Source organism: Heteronotia binoei, chromosome 8 (assembly GCF_032191835.1).
Source record: "Heteronotia binoei isolate CCM8104 ecotype False Entrance Well chromosome 8, APGP_CSIRO_Hbin_v1, whole genome shotgun sequence".
NCBI lineage: Eukaryota > Metazoa > Chordata > Lepidosauria > Squamata > Gekkonidae > Heteronotia > Heteronotia binoei.
This window is the reverse complement of record NC_083230.1, coordinates 26,657,057-26,675,000: the sequence shown is the minus strand read 5'-3', so window position 1 is coordinate 26,675,000 and position 17,944 is coordinate 26,657,057. Positions and strand designations below refer to the sequence as shown.

Below are 17,944 nucleotides of genomic sequence, written 5' to 3'. Positions count from 1 at the left end.
GTGTTCTGTTTTGTGAGGGAAGCCCATTCAGAGTCTAGCCAAAGGACAGGGTGAATTAATGAAGAAAGAGTATTTTATATGCTAGTGCCAGTATATAGGATCCAGGGTGGGTGTATTCAAGAGAAGACCACTTGAGGGAGGGGCATATTCTTTGTTTACTATGGCACATTTATAGCCTACTACTGGGGAAGGACGGTGGCTCAGTGGTAAAGCATCTGCTTGGGAAGCAGAAGGTCCCAGGTTCAATCCCTGGCATCTCCAAAAAAGGGTCCAGGCAAATAGGTGTGAAAAACCTCAGCTTGAGACCCTGGAGAGCCGCTGCCAGTCTGAGTAGACAATACTGACTTTGATGGACCGAGGGTCTGATTCAGTACAAGGCAGCTTCATATGTTCATATGTACTCATCCCTTAAAGAAAATGGAGACATTCATGTGATGTTTCCTTACAAAAACCTTGAGGTGTAGACTAGGCTGAAAGATAATAGTTGTCCCAAGGCTGCCCTGTGAGTTTCATGGATGAGCAGAGATTTGATCCTAGGATGCCACTTGTTAGGCCACGTATCCTTAAGGCCTCAGATTGCAAAAGACTACTTCTTGTTTATATCTGGATTGACAGCTCTAGTTTCTTCAAAATTTGCACATCAAATGATGAATAATGTTCTTCATAAAGCTGTTTGTGGGACTGATAAAGTTGTGTTAGAAATATTTCATGATGCCCCTTTATGGGTCAAGGAATGGAAAACGGTTTTCTCACTGCTGAGTATAATTATGCCATGAAATATGGTTTGTGCTACCAGAAGCATTAAGTTCAAGTACGAAACTCCTGATAGGCCCAACGGCTGCAAGATGGCACACACTTCTCTGTACCGATTGAGTTCCTTTTGCTCAAAAAGAGGTGTTCTGCATGCAATACATAGGCAGAAAGCAAAAGCCCATGCTTCTATGGTATTGATTATACTAGGACTATCAATTGCATGCTTCTGAAGCCTACTACATACATTATTGTGCGTGTTTGCCTTAATGCAGTGTGCATGTAACTGTGGACTTTGGACATAGCCCTTCACTGTTCAAGCTGATGGTTCCTGAAATCATTTTGTTAATATCAGACCTTCGGCAATAAATGTCCTTCTCCCAGAGTTTCTCGGCCTTTGTGGATTAACCATATTCTCTTTCCCTTTTTCTTATCTGAAGAAGTGACCAATGCCTCACAAAGGCTCTATCACAATTTTTGTTAGTCTTTAAGGTGCTACTGGACTCTTATTTTCTACTTTCCCTTTTCTGGTGTGACATATTAATTAATCACCACTTTTATTTTTAATGTAGGGTTACAACAGACCAAAAGCTTACATTGCAGCTCAGGGGCCTTTAAAGTCAACAGCTGAAGATTTCTGGAGAATGATTTGGGAACATAATGTGGAAGTCATTGTAATGATAACCAACCTTGTTGAGAAAGGAAGGGTAGGATTACTTAGTTATGATTATTTGTTTCTTTTTAATATATGCTTACTCATTTCAGTTACCAAGCTGTAGCTCCTTTCAATGTAAGCAGTAGCTCTTAAGGTGGGATGAAATGAATACTCACTACTGTTTTCAGCACTCAGAGATCTCTATACATATTTGATAAAAACAGACATTTCCAGTTGCCTCATTCTTTGAGAAATAAAGAAAAGCTCAGAATGAAACACTTTCCTTTTTCATAGTTCATCCTCATGAAAAGTAACCTTGGTCATTGTCATTTTAAGATGTAAGAGTGTGGTGTCTTGTCAAGCATCCTAAGGGTATATTCCCTTTTCCCTCTTTAAATGGAATTAAATACAAAATATGGATGGTGATTAAGAATCAGGCTAGTTCTGAAAATGGCCAGTCTGTGGAGACCTTTCATAGGCAAGAGGGGGATCCTCTTGTTTGCAGTTAGCAACTAGGGATTGTGGTTTATTTCATGATTCATTTGGTTTCTGACCCAGTTCCTGTTTCATTGGTTCATTTGGTTCAGGAGATATCAAACTCATCTAGGGTCATCAGCAGGCTCTCTTCCACCCGCCACCCAAGTTTGGCAAAGATTGAATTTGGAATGTCCAAATTATAGCCCCCCAATGCAGGTGTCCCCCAGGAAAGCTCAGCTTCCGTTCTCAAGACAACTCTCATGACAGCTCTTCTGTTCTCATGCTAAATAATGGAAGCTCTGTGATTGGCTCCCGGAGCTGCTGATCAAACTATGGACAACTGCTATGGGTGTTTCTAGGGCTCCCAGAAGTCCACCCCCAATGTTGCCTAGGAATTGATTGAATCAGTGCCAGTCTGTCTGTGAAAATGAACAAAGCAAAGCACCAAAGTTTAGACCTGTTTGGAACAAACTATGAATTGGCTCAATTCATGCATGAATAGTGATTCGTGATATTTATTTATTTTATCAAATTTATATCCTGCCCTTCCCTGGTGGGCTCAGGGTGGCTAACAACAGCGAATTAAACCACATAAAACATTAAAAACAGAGTACACAATAAAATCAACCAGTACAATTTACATTCATGAAACCAAGATGTCCTTTTTTAATTACTCTGAATGTTCTTACTTCAGTAATGATGATTCGGTGGGGTTATCGGTGCTGTGGAGTAATAGATACCTCCCTTCAGCCTCTAAAGGCGAGTTAAAATAATTTGGTTTTATATGCCCTGCGGAACTGTGGCAGGTCCCGCCGGGCTCTAATGTTTTCAGGGAGGGCATTCCACAAAGCAGGGGCTATTACTGAAAACGCTCTGGCGATGGACAGTCGAGCCTCTTTCGGTCCGGGAATCTTCAGGAAGTTTTGGGACCCCGAACAAAGTGCTCTCTGGGGCACATATGGGGAGAGGCAGTCCCGAAGGTAGGCAGGTCCCAGGCCATATAGGACTTTAAAGGTTATGACCAGCACCTTGAAGTGAATCCGGAATGCCACAGGAAACCAGTGCAGTGTTTCCAACACAGGTTGAATGTGCACCTGTACAGGTAGCTCCATTAACAACCTGGCTGTTGCATTTTGTACCAGTTCCAGCTTCCGAATTTGAGTCAAGGGCGGCCCTATGTAGAAGGCGCTACAGTAGACAATTCTTGGGGTGATCATCGCATGGATCATTGTTGTCAAGTCTAAGATGATAAAATGCGGATTTGGCAGCGGCTGCTAACTGGGCCTCCATTACCAGCGACAGCTCCAGGAGCACCCTTAAGCTCTTGACCTTTGAGGCTGGCACCAGAGGTGTCCCATCAAAGGCCGGCAGAGGGATCTCTCTACCCAGACTGCCGCGACTAAGACACAGGACCTCTGTCTTCACTGGATTCAGCTTCAGTCTGCTCTGCCTGAGCCATTTCACTACGAATTGTAAAGCTAGGTCCAGATCTCTCAGGGCACAGCTGGGCTGGCCCCCCATCAATAGATAAAGCTGGATGTCATCTGCATATTGGTGGCAACCCAGCCCATATCTCCAGGCTATGTGGGCAAAGGGGCGTGTGTAGATGTTAAATAACTGGTATGCACTGCTGACATAACTTCCAGTGAAAACCACTCCCTGAGGCACACCGCATACCAATGGGTGTCTCTGGGACAGCTTCTCCCCTATAGCCACCCTTTGTCCCAGGCCTTGGAGAAAGGAGGTAAGCCATTGAAAGGGCAGACCCCCAAATTCCCACACTGGCAATGCAGCGAAACAGTAGCTGGTGGTTGACTGTATCAAATGCAGCCGACAGGTCTAATAGCAACAGCACTGCTGAGCTGCCCCGATCCAGATGTCTCAAGAGATCATCCATGAGGGTGACCAGTACCGTCTCCATCCTGTGACCCGCCCGACAGCCAGACTGAAATGGGTCCAGTGATTTAGTTCATGCCCACGCCTATTAGCAACACATGTATCCAGACACACAACATTTGAATACTGTATATTCTTTTGACTGGCAGAGAAAATGTGACCAGTACTGGCCTTCTGATGGTAGTGAAGAATATGGAAACTTCTTAGTCACTCAGAAGAGCATTCATGTGCTTGCCTATTACACTGTGAGGAATTTTACTATTCGGAACACCAAGGTGAAAAAGGTAGGTAATATAAATGTCTATAAATGTATGGCCCAGGCTAGCCTGATCTTGTCAGATCTTGGAAGCTGAGCAACATCTGTCCTGGCTTATATTTGAATGGAAAACTTCCAAGGAACACCAAGGTCATGACACAAAGGTGGGCAATGACAACGCACCTATAAATGTCTCTTGCTTGGAAAACCCCATGGGGCCACCATTAGTCAGCTGTGACTTAATGCTAAAAAAACCCCACAAATGAATGTGTAACTTCCACACAATAAGAAATCACAGACTTTAAAAATATCATTGTGGGAAATGTTTGCTTCTTTTCAGGAGTCTTTGCTTCAGAAAAATTCTCATGAAATTTCAGATTTCGTCATTTCAGATTTAATGTGCACAAAACACTTTATCCTTTCTATTCTAAATACAGTGGCCCTTTTGTGGAAATCGGACGTACTCAGGCTGCATCCAATTGGCAGCCTCCTGCAAAGCTGTCTTATTGCTATAGGAATTAATCAGAACTTGGAGGAAGGAAGTAGTACCATGCAGTTTGGGAGATTTGTTGCTTTGGTTATTTTTTCTAAATTCTCTCCCCTACTGTCTGGACTAGATGTGCTCAGCACAAAGATGATCTGTTTTCTGGGTGGTATATGTAAAGTTTTCCTTTTGTTTCTTTGCTTTTACTTCACCATCTAACCCAATGTTCTCAAGGAACTTATTTATTTGCAAAATGTATACCCCACCTTTCTGCCCTTATCAGGGCAATGGAAGCAGCAAACAAATTGAAAAGTACACAATTACAACACATTAAAACAATTAAAACAAAACATTCGAACAGTTAAAAACCAAACTAACAGTTAAGCCCAAGCCTCAGATTCAGTGGGAGCTCACAGGAGTGCAGCTCCTGAACCTTTCTGAGAGTTCCACCTCCTCCTGAGAGTTCCACCTCCTTGTCCATTGAATAGTATGTGCAGCTGCATAACAATCCCTGGATGAGCTCCACCACCTATTTTTCTACAAAATGACCGCTGGTTAAGCCTGCCCAAATCTTGAAATAAAACGTTATGTAATGATGTTTATATTGTTATGGTCACAAAATACTGTCAAAAAATGGTAATGAAGGTGAGATGATTGCTTGCACTGGCATGCTATCCTTAAAAAGCAAATGAGATATACTAGTATTGAAGTGTTACAGTCTCTTCCATGTTACAGACATAAATTATTCTTATTTAGCCTGACAGTTCATCTGTCCTAAATCCTGGATATTGACTGAACATGTGTTACACTGGCATGGGGCTTACCTATTATCTGAAGCAATTTACAGACTGGCCTTTGGAATGCACTATGATGAGGGGAATCTTAAAAAATACTACTGTGATAGCTACAGTTGTTGAGAACGGAGATGTAAAAAAACGATGATCTCCCCAGAAAGGTTTAAATCTGGTATTTACTTGTAATGGAGCACAATTTTAAATATTTTAAATTAAGTCTTTATAAATCCCTGCCTAAATTTTAAACTGTTTAATCAACTGAAATTTTAGTTGTGCTTATGATTAACATGCCAAGTGCTTAATACAGATCTGATTAATAATGGTCTATTATTGTGAATTATGTCACTTCAAAGAAGCTCTCTCACAGAAGAGGTTCACTATAAAATCAGTCTGCTACCTGCTGTAGGAAGCTGCTGCATCTTCCATAAGCGGGCTGCTCCAGTATTGCTTTGCTCACTGTGGAGATACAGGTGGTCTGCAACTGCTTTGTTCTTCCTGTCCACATATGTGGTTCCAGCCAAGACCGCAGGGCTGGCAAAGCTGTAGAAAGAGGATGGGAGTTAACCACCTCTTGTTTTTCCTCTTCATCTCTTCTCCACTGCCTGGACAAGATCTGGAGCCTCTTCCCAGGCCTGTCATTTGGCCAGGCTTAATCATGCAGAGGCCCAGCAGCCTTCCCTGACCTCCCAAACTTTCCCCCCATTTGCCTGATATCCTGGCTGGTCTGGCCCACTGACAGCTCCTGCTGGCAGCTCCTGAGATGGATATTATGCATTGCCTGGCCCAGTGATGTTGGCCTGTGGCTGTTGAGGTGGCCATAGGAGTGGTTGACAGCTTTTGGGTAAATTTGAGGGATGGTCCTGCCTTCTGCATTCACATGAATACATCACTTATGTAAGTTGGGATCTGGACATGCTTAGAGATACTTCAGAATCTATATGCATTAACTCTGTTTGTTCTTTGTCACAGAATGTTAACAGACAGGTTAAAACGGATAAAAGGAAGTACTTCTTCACCCAAAGGGTGATTAGCATGTGGAATTCACTGCCACAGGAGGTGGTGGCGGCTACGAGCATAGCCACCTTCAAGAGGGGGGTAGATAAAAATATGGAGCAGAGGTCCATCAGTGGCTATCAGCCACAAAAAAAAAAATGCCACTGTGTGACACAGAGTGTTGGACTGGATGGGCCATTGGCCTGATCTAAATGGCTTCTCTTATGTAATGAAGTACAAGTCTCTATTTCTGTTTTTAAAGCTAATTATTATTGTCTATTATAGGGTTCCCAGAAAGGGAGGTCCAGTGGCCGCTTAGTTTCTCAGTATCATTATACTCAGTGGCCTGACATGGGTGTCCCCGAATACACTCTGCCGGTGCTCACATTTGTTCGAAAAGCATCATATGCCAAACGCCATGCTGTAGGACCAGTCGTGGTTCATTGCAGGTCTGTTGGGGGGGCAGGGCAGACAAATTGAAATGTATTTATTTATACATATTGCTAAGATGATTTTCCATAGTAGCTCAAGGATGCTGACCTTAAATACAAGTTCATTAAAACAATAACAATGTGTTATAATAAATCTATTGTAAAAATGTTGCAGGAAATTTGCTGAGTTTGTCGCTCTTGTGCTTAAAATCTATGTTAAGCAAATTTTTACAAAATTTGTTATAAGAATTTTTTAAAAATCACCCAATAAAGCATAAAAATTCCGGATTAACAAAAAAAACCACATCCATGTGATAAAGCTCTGCCTTACAGTCGCACTGTAGAGGAGCCCTTCAGGCAATCTGATACATAGAATTCAGGCAGCAGTGGAGAATGTCTCAGAACGGGCTGAGCACCCTCGAGCTACATGGAAAGTCAACTTCATGGGGAAGGACAACGAACATGGATTGCTCCAAGTAGCACAGCTGGTGCAGAGGTTCATATATAAGTTTGGTCAGATGTTTATATGTTTGCATGACTTGCAAAAATCTAATGACTGCTCCCACGAATCTCTAGGGTAAACAGTATAAACATAGCAATGGCTCAGAAACAATGCCATTATCACAGAAGCCACTGCAATTTATTTTATTTTGTTAATAAAATATTTATATCCCACCTTTCCCTGTGGCTTAAGGTGGCTTCCAGATCACGAGTAAAATCACTGCAAGTTGTCAGTATCTTATCCATTCGCTTGAATAGTTTGTACATTTTAGATGCTGCTAAAATGCTGGTCTTTCATCTATAACCTTTAAAGCAGAGCCTAGTACAAGGTCTCCTTTTAAAAAAAAACATTTTAGTTATTTTTTCACCAATATCACATAAGTGCTAATATAAAACAAGATGTTAAACGACAGTCTTCAAGAATGAGCTCAACAGGATAATATAAGGTATTTGCTTGCAACATATAGGGTTTATGTAACTTTCTCAGTAACCCTTAAGCTACATTGACTCCAAGATTGCAAAACATAAGTCTTTTCTGTTCTATATGTACTGAAAATTCAGCCAGTAAATGAAAATATTACTTAGATGAAGTGATATTTTTCGAAGTATCATTAAGAGTCAAATTTTCCAATACTGGTAGCCATTGTTCTACAAATCTGGAATTATATAGAGAATATTCCGATTAGAAGGAATGATCTGCTATTTTTTCCACTATTTAAAAAACCCCGCAATTCACAACGCCATTGTGCTAACATTGGGGTATGGCGGCTTTTCCAGTTGGCTGCTATCACCAATTTTGCAGCCGTAAATAGAATAGCAATTAAATTTCTACTTGAGAGTGGGATACTAGGGCTTTTCCAAAGATTTAGTAGAATGGTTTCCAGAAGTATTTGGATCGTGTACCCAGTGATTATCTGTTTTACAATCCTAGTCCAGAACAACTTAATAAATTTACATTCTCACCAAGAGTATATAAAACTTTCCCTTTCCCCACAATTTTTCTTACAATCGGACTGAATACTTGGATTAATGTGGTGCAAGACCAGGTCGTCTTTTTACATCCCCTTTTTGCTGGGTGCCTATGTTTTTCTTAAATGTTATTTTTACAGTTTGAAGAACAAATATGGACAATATGCTGTTTGAGAGATTCAGCTGTCTTCACTATGTTAATGTTTTATAGTGCTGGAGTTGGAAGGACAGGCACATATATAGTATTAGATAGTATGCTACAACAAATTCAGCACGAAGGGACTGTTAACATATTTGGATTCCTGAAGCACATACGAACACAAAGGAACTACTTGGTTCAGACGGAGGTAAGAGGAATGTGTAGCTCTGTGTTTAATATTATTCCCCTATCACAACAGTTTATAAAAGTTAACGGATACTTTAACACGGATTGACAAAATATGGCATAAACAAAAGGAAGAGAGTTTTGCCTCAGAATAAAAGGACCAGTCAAAAAAAAAGCAGGGCTTATACCCTGAAAGATATTTAAATTTGGATTTTGGCATAACTGTTGTTTTTATGATGCACTTGTGTTTGTTAGCCTTATTAAACTGTTGGTGTTTATAAATTGCTGGGATTAGGATAGTTTTTAGTGGAACACATGGAGTCAAACTGTTGGATTTAGGTCTTTCCCATCACCTGCTACCTAACCCTTTTAACGGGGGATTGGACCTTGCAGATGCCCTGTTACTGAGCCACAATCGCTCCCCTTTCTGGTTTGGTTAGTTTTATTGGGTTATTGTTTTAGCTGTTCTTATTTTGCGAGCCTCCTTGAGCAGTTTTTCTAGAGAGATAGCATCAAATATACAAGTAATGCATGATTCCCCTCAGTCCAAATGATTATGGATTCTGTATGTACCAATGGAACTGAGGAAAACTTCAGGATCAGTTTAGCCTTTTTTGCCTGCTTTGGCAAAGGTGCTACATTGCCACATCATGATTCTTTTCTGGAGAACCTCACATACATTTCTGATTTGGTGTTAACATGGGCAGACTAGGAGAAGCTCCTATGCAGTAATGTAAAATGTCTCAAAGTACAGTAATCGGCAATTCTTGCTTGTTCCTACTATTATTTCATGCACCCACTGGATAGAGAATTTCTGCCATTCAAGAAACCAGTGAGTGTCTAATAATATAAGCTGCTTACAACTCATCCAGAAGTAATATATACATTTTGTATAATGGTACTAGGAGTAGTACAAATAAATAGGGAGGAAGTGTTTTGCATTTCTGAGTAATATATTGTGTATCCTTAACAGGATCTATCATAGATCCAGAGGAGTTAGCCATGTTAGTCATGCATCTGATGAAGAGAGCTGTGTTTCTCGAAAGCTTATGCTACAATAAAATTTGTTAGTCTTAAAAGCGCTACAAAGATCTATCACATTGCAATTAAAGAAAGAAAACTTGCATTTAACCAGCAATAAATCTTGAATTAATAATAATAATAGTAATAATAATAATAATGCTTTTTATTTGTATCCTGCCCTCCCCGCACAAGCAGGCTTGTTTGCTTATGTTTCTTCTTGTTTGCTTATGTTTCTTTTTTCCCCAACCAGGAACAGTACATCTTTATTCACGATGCACTTGTGGAGGCAATACTTAGCAAAGAAACAGAAGTACCTGAAAGTCACATTCATGCCTATGTTAATTCTCTCTTAATTCCTGGGCCAACAGGAAAAACAAGATTAGAGAAGCAGTTCAAGGTGAGATCCTGTGAATTTTAAGCAATCAAGTGTGTGCCAGTACACCAGTAAAACGTTTCTTGTGTTCTTGGACCACAGAGTCAGCAGAGAAAGTTTTAGAAGCTCTTAGATTTTAGGCTGCTTTCAGACACATTGGATAATGCTCTTTCAATGCACTTTGTTTGCAACTGGATTTCTCTGTGTGAAGTGTATGTGTAATCTGCCTTGAGTCCATGTGAGAAAGGCAGACTATAAACAACATAAATAAATAAAAGTATCCAACATGTGTGAAAGCAGCTTTAGCTATTGAAAGCTGGTATCCAAGGTTGCCAATGCGGCAAAAGCAAGATGCTTACATTCTAGATAGAGTTTATACCGCAAAGCCATTATTCCCTTGGTGTTCTGAAAAGCCACAATGTGTGCAGCCTTTAAGTGGCCATTCCTCTGTGTGTGCCTATCCTGATGCTCAAGGAGCCGAATGGAAATCGGGCGATGCCATGCAGAAGCATGGTGACTCTCAGCTCTCACCATCAAGTTCCTCAAGCAGCAGACCTTTGGGAAGCAGCCCAAAAAGGGCATGAGTCAGAAGGCAAACCTAGATCACATCTGGTCCATGAATATTCAGCCCACAAATAGACAAAATGTGTCAGTACTTTCAAAGTCTTTTCATTTTTATGCGCAAGGAACAAATCATCGTATCATGACAAACCCTTGTATTTTTGAGGACTGCTGTAACATAATGGCTAAGAGAGAGGACAACCATACAAAGAGTCCTGCTGAATCAAATCAGGGGTCCATTGTAATTGAACATATGAACATATAAAGCTGACTTATACTGAATCAGACCCTCAGTCCATCAAAGTCAGTATTGTCTTCTCAGACTGGCAGCAGCTCTCCAGGGTCTCAAGCTGAGGTTTTTCACACCTATTTGCCTGGACCATTTTTTGGAGATGCCAGGGATTGAACCTGGGACCTTCTGCTTACCAAGCAGATGCTCTACCACTGAGCCACCGTCCCTCCCCCCATTGAGCATCTGGTCTCACTCAGTGGCCAGTCAGTCCCTCTGGAAGTCCAACAGCATGGTGTAAGGGCAAAGTCAGACCCCCGATGTTGCCTCCTGGCACTGCTATCCAAAGGATGAGCGTCTCTGAATGTGGAGCAGTGGGACCATACTGCTTCCTTTTAGTCAACATGAAGAGCTGCTGGCGATAGGCCTATCCCTCCACAAATCTGTCCAATTCTCTTTTAAAGTCATTTGTGTCTGTGGCCACCCTGACCTGGATAGCCTAGGCTAGCCCAGTCTCATCAGATCTCAGAAACTAAGCAGGGTCAGCCCTGCCTAGTATTCGGATGGGAGACCTCCAAGGAATACCAGGGTCATGGCATATAGGCAGGCAACGGCAATCCACCGCTTGCCTTGAAAATCCTACAGTCAGCTGTGACCTGTCAGCACTTCCCGCCACCATCACAAGCCTGTGGCCATCACTGCATCCTCTGGCAGTGAATTCCATACTTTGTAAAGTATCTGTCCTGAAACTAGGGCCTCTCAGCTCCATCGGATGCCCTTCAGTTTTAGTATCAGGAGAGGGAGAAAAACTTCTGTTTGTCAACATCTCCGCCCCATGCGTAATTTTATGGACGTCTATCACGCCCCCTCTTAGTTGTCTCTTTTCTAAATTGAAAAGTCCTCCCAGACTCTTCTGCCTTTCCTCCTTGGGGAACTGTTTCAGTCATCTTGGTTGCCCTTTTCTATACTTCTTCCAGCTCTGTGATGCACTTGTTGAGATACAGTAACCAGAACTAAACACAGTATTCCAAATGAGGCCACACCATAGGTCTATACAGGACATTATAATATTGGTCATCTTATTTTCAATCCCTTTCCTAATAATCCCAATATAGAGCTTGCCTTTTCCACTGTCGCAGCACACAGGACTGACACTTTCATTGAACTATTTACTAAAAGACCTCAAAGTCTTTTACCCTCCAGTCACAGCAAGTTCAGACTTTCATTAGCCTATGCTTGAAGTTGGGATTTTTGTTCCTATGTGCATCACCTTACAATTACCAACATTGAACTTCGTCAGTCGCATTGTTGCCCACTCACCCAATTTATGGAGATCCTCTTGGAGCTCCTCACAGTCATCCTTTGTTTTCATTGTCCTGAAGAATTTTATTCATCTGCAAACCTGGCCAATACACCACTTACACCTAGTTCCAGATCACTGATGAATAAATTAAATAGTACCAGCTCTAATACCAATCCTTGTGGGACCCTACTGCTTCCTTTCCTCCACTGTGAGAACTGTCCATTTATTCCTAACCCTTTGCTTCCTGTCATTTAATCAGTAATTAATCCATAAGAAAACCTGTCCCCTTATCCCATGACTGCTAAGTCTACTCAGGAGACTTTGATGAGGTATCTTGTCAGAAGTCTTTTGAAGGACCATATATATATATAATGTCAATGGGTCACCATTGTCCACATGCTTGTTCACTTTTTCAAAGAACTCCAAAAGACCGATGAGGCAGAACTTCCCTTTGAAGAAGCCATGCTGATATTCCCTCGACAGGGTTTATTCTTCTATGTGCCTAATAATTCAATCTTTGATTACAGTTTTTTTACTAGTTTTCCTGGAACAGAAATTAGGCTGATGGGCCTGTAATTTCCTAGTTCCCTTCTTGATCTCTTTTTTTAAAAACTGGTGTAACATTTGCTACTCTCCAGTCGTCTGGTAACAACAGCTGAATTTAATAATGTTTCATATAGTAAAATATACATGGTCTTGGCCTGAACTTCCATTAAATGTATATTTAACATGAAGTAAACCATGTTCTTTTTATTGGGGTTGTCTTCAGCTTCTGAGCCAGTCTAATATACAGCAGTGTGATTATTCAACTGCACTGAAACAGTGTAACAGAGAAAAGAACAGGACCTCATCCATCATTCCTGGTAAGTTTGTTGGGAAAAGGGTTGTTGCATACGACAGCAAAATCAGATAAATAGCAGCCATCTATCCAATATTGTAATTTCTGATCTTGTGCTGATTTGGTTGCAATGGCTAGGTGTTAGATCATGCTCTATCCTGTTTCCTTTCACCATTACTCAGTGCTTAAAAGTTATTTCTGCATTGATGTGTAAATGGCATAAAAGAATTAAATGAATCGGGAATACTAACAACAAAAAGGGGTAAAGTTAAGTCAAAATCAATAAAAGAAAACAAAAATAATGAAAAGGGGCATATTCATACATTCTTTTGCACCTGATTGTTCCCCATACAATAGGAAAGAATTTGGCAGACAAGCCCCATGAAAGGAGCATTTCCTACATAAGGCCATCAAATGAAGATGAAGTCACAAAAGTGGCTCCCAGACTACCTTTATTGTTAGAAAGATGGAATGAAAGTAGATGACAGAATGTCTGCTATGAGGGAGGGAGGGGGAAGGAAGGAAGGAAGGAAGGAAGGAAGGAAGGAAGGAAGGAAGGAAGGAAGGAAGGAAGGAAGGAAGGAAGGAAGGAAGGAAGGAAGGAAGGAAGGAATTAGCTCTCATTTTGTTTTACAGTGGAACGATCTAGAGTTGGTATTTCATCATTGTCAAGTGAAGGTACAGACTACATCAATGCCTCCTATATTATGGTAAGTCAAGAGAATTTGTTATAAACCACATTGTAATTTGAATTCATCAACATAGTTTTGTCAGATCTCTGTAGAGTTTCCTTGGATGGATTACACTCCATTTGTAGCTTTTCACTCCTTGCACTAAAATAGTATTCAAAACAGAGTAATGCTAGACAATAACTAAAATAGTGACTGGGAGCTTCAAAAATCACTAGAAGAATATCATTTCCCTGACATGGTAGTTTGCTATATTTCTTCATGAGGAAATCATCACATACAGTCTGTACAATCCAGTCCTAGGTTTGGTACCTCATCTATTGTTTAAGTATTAGGTCAGAGTCTTAATTCAGTGAACAGGATAATGTTCTTCTACAAACATTGAACTGAATAATTAAAATGGACACCCATTCTCAACTAACAGTGTTTGCTTTGCAGGGTTATTATCAAAGCAATGAATACATTATTACTCAGCATCCTCTGCTCCATACCATCAAAGATTTCTGGAGAATGATATGGGACCACAATGCTCAGATTGTTGTCATGCTTCCAGATAGTCAAAATATGGTAATATTATGTTATGAGATCAAAATACTTTGTTTACCATCAGTATTTTCATCAGTGAAAGTATCAGCCAGCAAGAAGTATAAAATATATTCTACCATTTAATTTTCTTATTGGTTAATTTAATAGTCATTTTGATGTCAGGAACATGAAAATAAAATCAGCTGCTAATTTTTGCATTAAAAACGGGCAATGCCTGCGGCACAAAATTCAAGGTTTCAAAAATTTGAATTCTTAAGAGGCAATCTTTATTTCAAACTAGGCATGGTTTAAGGAGACATTCCTTAACAAAAGGAGGAATTTTTAATTAAGTAGAAATCTACTTTATGAACAGGTTAACTTTTAAGCATATCAGGATGATCTATGCAATGCCAAACTGGAGTTTTATCATAACATTTCTATTAAATTCCTGAATTAAGTTAAAACAGTTAGGCTGTGTTACACAGATTGTGTGTTATCTGCTTCACAACATAGCAGCATTTAGTTTTAGCTCATGGGAAATGTTGCATTTTAGTGGTTCCTCTTTCTTTGTGCAGGCTGAAGATGAATTTGTTTACTGGCCAAACAAAGAGGAGCCTATCAATTGTGAGAGCTTTAAAGTCAGTCTGATTTCAGAAGAACACAAGTGTTTATCCAATGAAGAAAAGCTTATAATCCAAGACTTCATTTTAGAAGCTACCCAGGTATTGTTGCTACCATATCTTGCAATACTGGTTATTGTAACCCACCCTGAGCCCACTTGTGGAGGAAGGCGGGTTAGACATCTCAAGTAATAATAATAATTAGAAACTTATTATGTTTTGAATTATGAAATTCAAAGCCTACATCAGATCATGCAAAGTTCATATTTTCTCAGAAATGGAAACATTGTTCTGCAGTTATGTGTTTATAAATCCCATTAAAGGATTCATCTTTTATAGTAACATTATGGAGCTGTGCAGCCCAATGGTCAAACCAATAAATGTAACATTAATTCATGCTTCCAGTCTCTCCATATTTGAAACTGTACATGCTTTTTGTATCTTTTACAGTGCCATCCTAGTACAGTTACACCTCCTAAGCCCAATGACTTGAATTGACTTTTAGAAGGTATAAATCAGTTTGGTGTAGTGGTTAAGTGTGCGGACTCTTATCTGGGAGAACCGGGTTTGATTCCCCACTCCTCCACTTTCACCTGCTAGCATGGCCTTGGGTCAGCCATAGCTCTGGCAGAGGTTGTCCTTGAAAGGGCAGCTGCTGTGAGAGCCCTCTCCAGCCCCACCCACCTCACAGGGTGTCTGTTGTGGGGGGGGGGAGGTAAAGGAGATTGTGAGCCGCTCTGAGACTCTTCGGAGCGGAGGGCGGGATATAAATCCACTATCTTCATCCACCTCACAGGGTGTCTGTTGTGGGGGAGGGGAAGGTGAAGGAGATTGTGAGGCGCTCTGAGACTCTTCGGAGTGGAGGGCGGGATATAAATCCAATATCTTCTTCTTTTATATACATAACAAGAATAGTAAAGCTCTGGACACAATCCGTCACTTATATTTTGACACAATCCTAGTGCGTATATTGATGGCAACTGAACAGCCTGTAAATGCCATTATGAAGACACATAGTGCTCGATTTGAATTGCCTGTCTGTTATATATTCATTTAAAGAGATCGGAGTACACCCAACAGCTAAGGTCTAAACTAACAAAAGGGGGGTGAACAAAAAGCACAGTGAATGAAGTTCTATACACAAGTAGGGATAAAGACAATTTCTGCCTTGAACATTATAAGTCAGACTGAGGATATTAATTTTGTATTTTTCTCCTTAGGATGACTATGTTTTAGAAGTGAGGCATTTTCAGTGTCCTAGGTGGCCAAATCCAGATAGCCCGATTAGTAAAACATTTGAACTTATAAATGTCATCAAAGAAGAAACTTCCAACAGAGATGGACCCATGATTGTGCATGATGAGTAAGTACTGAAATAGGTGCTGTAGTTGTTGGACTGCCATATTTGTGCATTCCTCACACATCTAATCAACTGGAATTAGCTCTTAAAAATAATACAACCAACTCAGTATTAATTAAGGGAAAAGACAGTTCTGGCATTACAAGAGAACTAGAAGGACAAGAATCTCAGGGGGGGAATTTAAAAACCCTGCTCCCTGTCATACCCAAGAGCAAATTACAAAAATGCAACATACAAAAAGCATTAGCACTGTATAGAAACTTCAGAACACCTGTAGTTGTGTCAACAAGAGGGGGCAGTCGCCAGCACTAAGCCAATGAATTTGTGCTTTTTGATATTCATGCTCCTAGTAGTTATGCAATTCCATTATTTATAGGTGGTTTATGTTTAAAACCAATAAATTGGCCGGAAACAATCATGTGATTTGACCCCTCAACCTGCCTACCCCATCCTTCCTAAATGGTATGTATTAAGAAATGTGGTGACCTCTTCAAAGTAGCAAAATGACCCTTTTATGTGTGTCTCTCTCTCTTTTGCCTTCAAAAAGACACGGAGGAGTGACGGCAGGTACTTTCTGTGCATTAACGACACTCATGCATCAGCTAGAAAACGAAAACTGTGTGGATGTTTATCACGTAGCAAAGATGCTAAACTTGATGAGGCCCGGAGTCTTCACAGACACAGTAAGTGCAAAAGGATCTGGTGCAATTTTCAAAATCCATTACCATAAAAATCAAAATGTCTTATGATTTTTCATCATAGTTGTTATGAAGTTAAAACTCTGGTTCTAGAACACTGCAGTGTTTTGTTTCAGAATGGTAATATGAAAAACCGGAAGCCTAAAGCAGGGGTGGCCAACGGTAGCTCTCCGGATGTTTTTTGCCTACAACTCCCATCAGCCCTAGCCATTGGCCATGCTGGCTGGGGCTGATGGGAGCTGTAGGCAAAAAACATCTGGAGAGCTACCGTTGGCCACCCCTGGCCTAAAGGATGGAAATACATGAACACCCACTCTCAGCTACCAACCCAGTTTATGTATGTCCCTCCACCCTTCCAATTACTTGTGTCTAGTAATGAACTATGCATAATAGCCCTTTAGTTTTTCTTGCCTGTGAGCTACCTTCCACTTCTTCTCTCCTCTTTAAATTTACAGCTCATATTTTTCCTCTTTCATTTTGTGTAAGGAAAAGTCTTAACAGGGGCTATGTCATTATAAAATCTGAAGGAAGAAATAAGGTGAATCAGTTCAAGATGAAGATTCCACTAGGTGATTCATTTTGAAATTCAAATAGCTGCCACTTATATGTTTGCTGCTTTTCTGTCCTTTTCAGAAGCTGGTGAAGTGGACTATAGTCTACAGCAACACATGCTCTCAAAAATAGGTTATTCTTTTAGAATGTCACAATGACCACATTTGCTCTTTTTCCAAACGAACGACCATAGGCTGTTGCACCTGAAAGTCTCTTTGTTCCTGGAGATTAGGGGTGATAGCACATCTCTGGAGTATAAACATTTTGTTTATGTTAAATTGAGTTTGTAATCCTAGTATAGTGGAGTCATTATAAGATACAGACTCCTGGACTCTTCTAATGCATCTCCTGTTTACAAGGTCTATGGACATGTTTATGATCAAGAGATCGGTGCATAGATGTGAGAACACTTGCCTGGGATGAGTTCAGCTCTTTTCTAATCAGTCAGCTGGTAGGGAAAAACCTGACACTTTGTGATTATTTCCCCCCTCTTCCATTCAAGACACTTTGAAATGTATCTTCAAAACTCAAGAAGCAAGTGGATGCCTGGGAACCCATCAGTGGGCCATGGGCCCAACATTTAGTATTGTTGGGCTACACTGACTTGGAAAATACCTCCTTCCCTTCTCCCATTGGAACAGA

At 40.6% G+C, this 17,944-nt stretch overlaps 1 protein-coding gene across 6 annotated transcripts in view; it reads left to right on the top strand.

Moving 5' to 3' along the window:
- The window catches only part of PTPRZ1 (protein tyrosine phosphatase receptor type Z1), a 168,248-nt gene that overhangs the window by 148,609 nt on the left and 1,695 nt on the right, over nucleotides 1-17,944 (top strand). For all 6 annotated transcript variants that reach the window (XM_060244826.1, XM_060244831.1, XM_060244830.1 and 3 more), the window contains 11 exons: nucleotides 1,323-1,457; nucleotides 3,928-4,062; nucleotides 6,591-6,754; nucleotides 8,418-8,553; nucleotides 9,805-9,951; nucleotides 12,790-12,883; nucleotides 13,495-13,568; nucleotides 13,986-14,114; nucleotides 14,648-14,794; nucleotides 15,913-16,055; nucleotides 16,600-16,735. In XM_060244826.1, coding sequence (XP_060100809.1) covers nucleotides 1,323-1,457; nucleotides 3,928-4,062; nucleotides 6,591-6,754; nucleotides 8,418-8,553; nucleotides 9,805-9,951; nucleotides 12,790-12,883; nucleotides 13,495-13,568; nucleotides 13,986-14,114; nucleotides 14,648-14,794; nucleotides 15,913-16,055; nucleotides 16,600-16,735 — 1,440 coding nt within the window. The remainder of the gene's footprint in view (nucleotides 1-1,322; nucleotides 1,458-3,927; nucleotides 4,063-6,590; nucleotides 6,755-8,417; nucleotides 8,554-9,804; nucleotides 9,952-12,789; nucleotides 12,884-13,494; nucleotides 13,569-13,985; nucleotides 14,115-14,647; nucleotides 14,795-15,912; nucleotides 16,056-16,599; nucleotides 16,736-17,944) is intronic.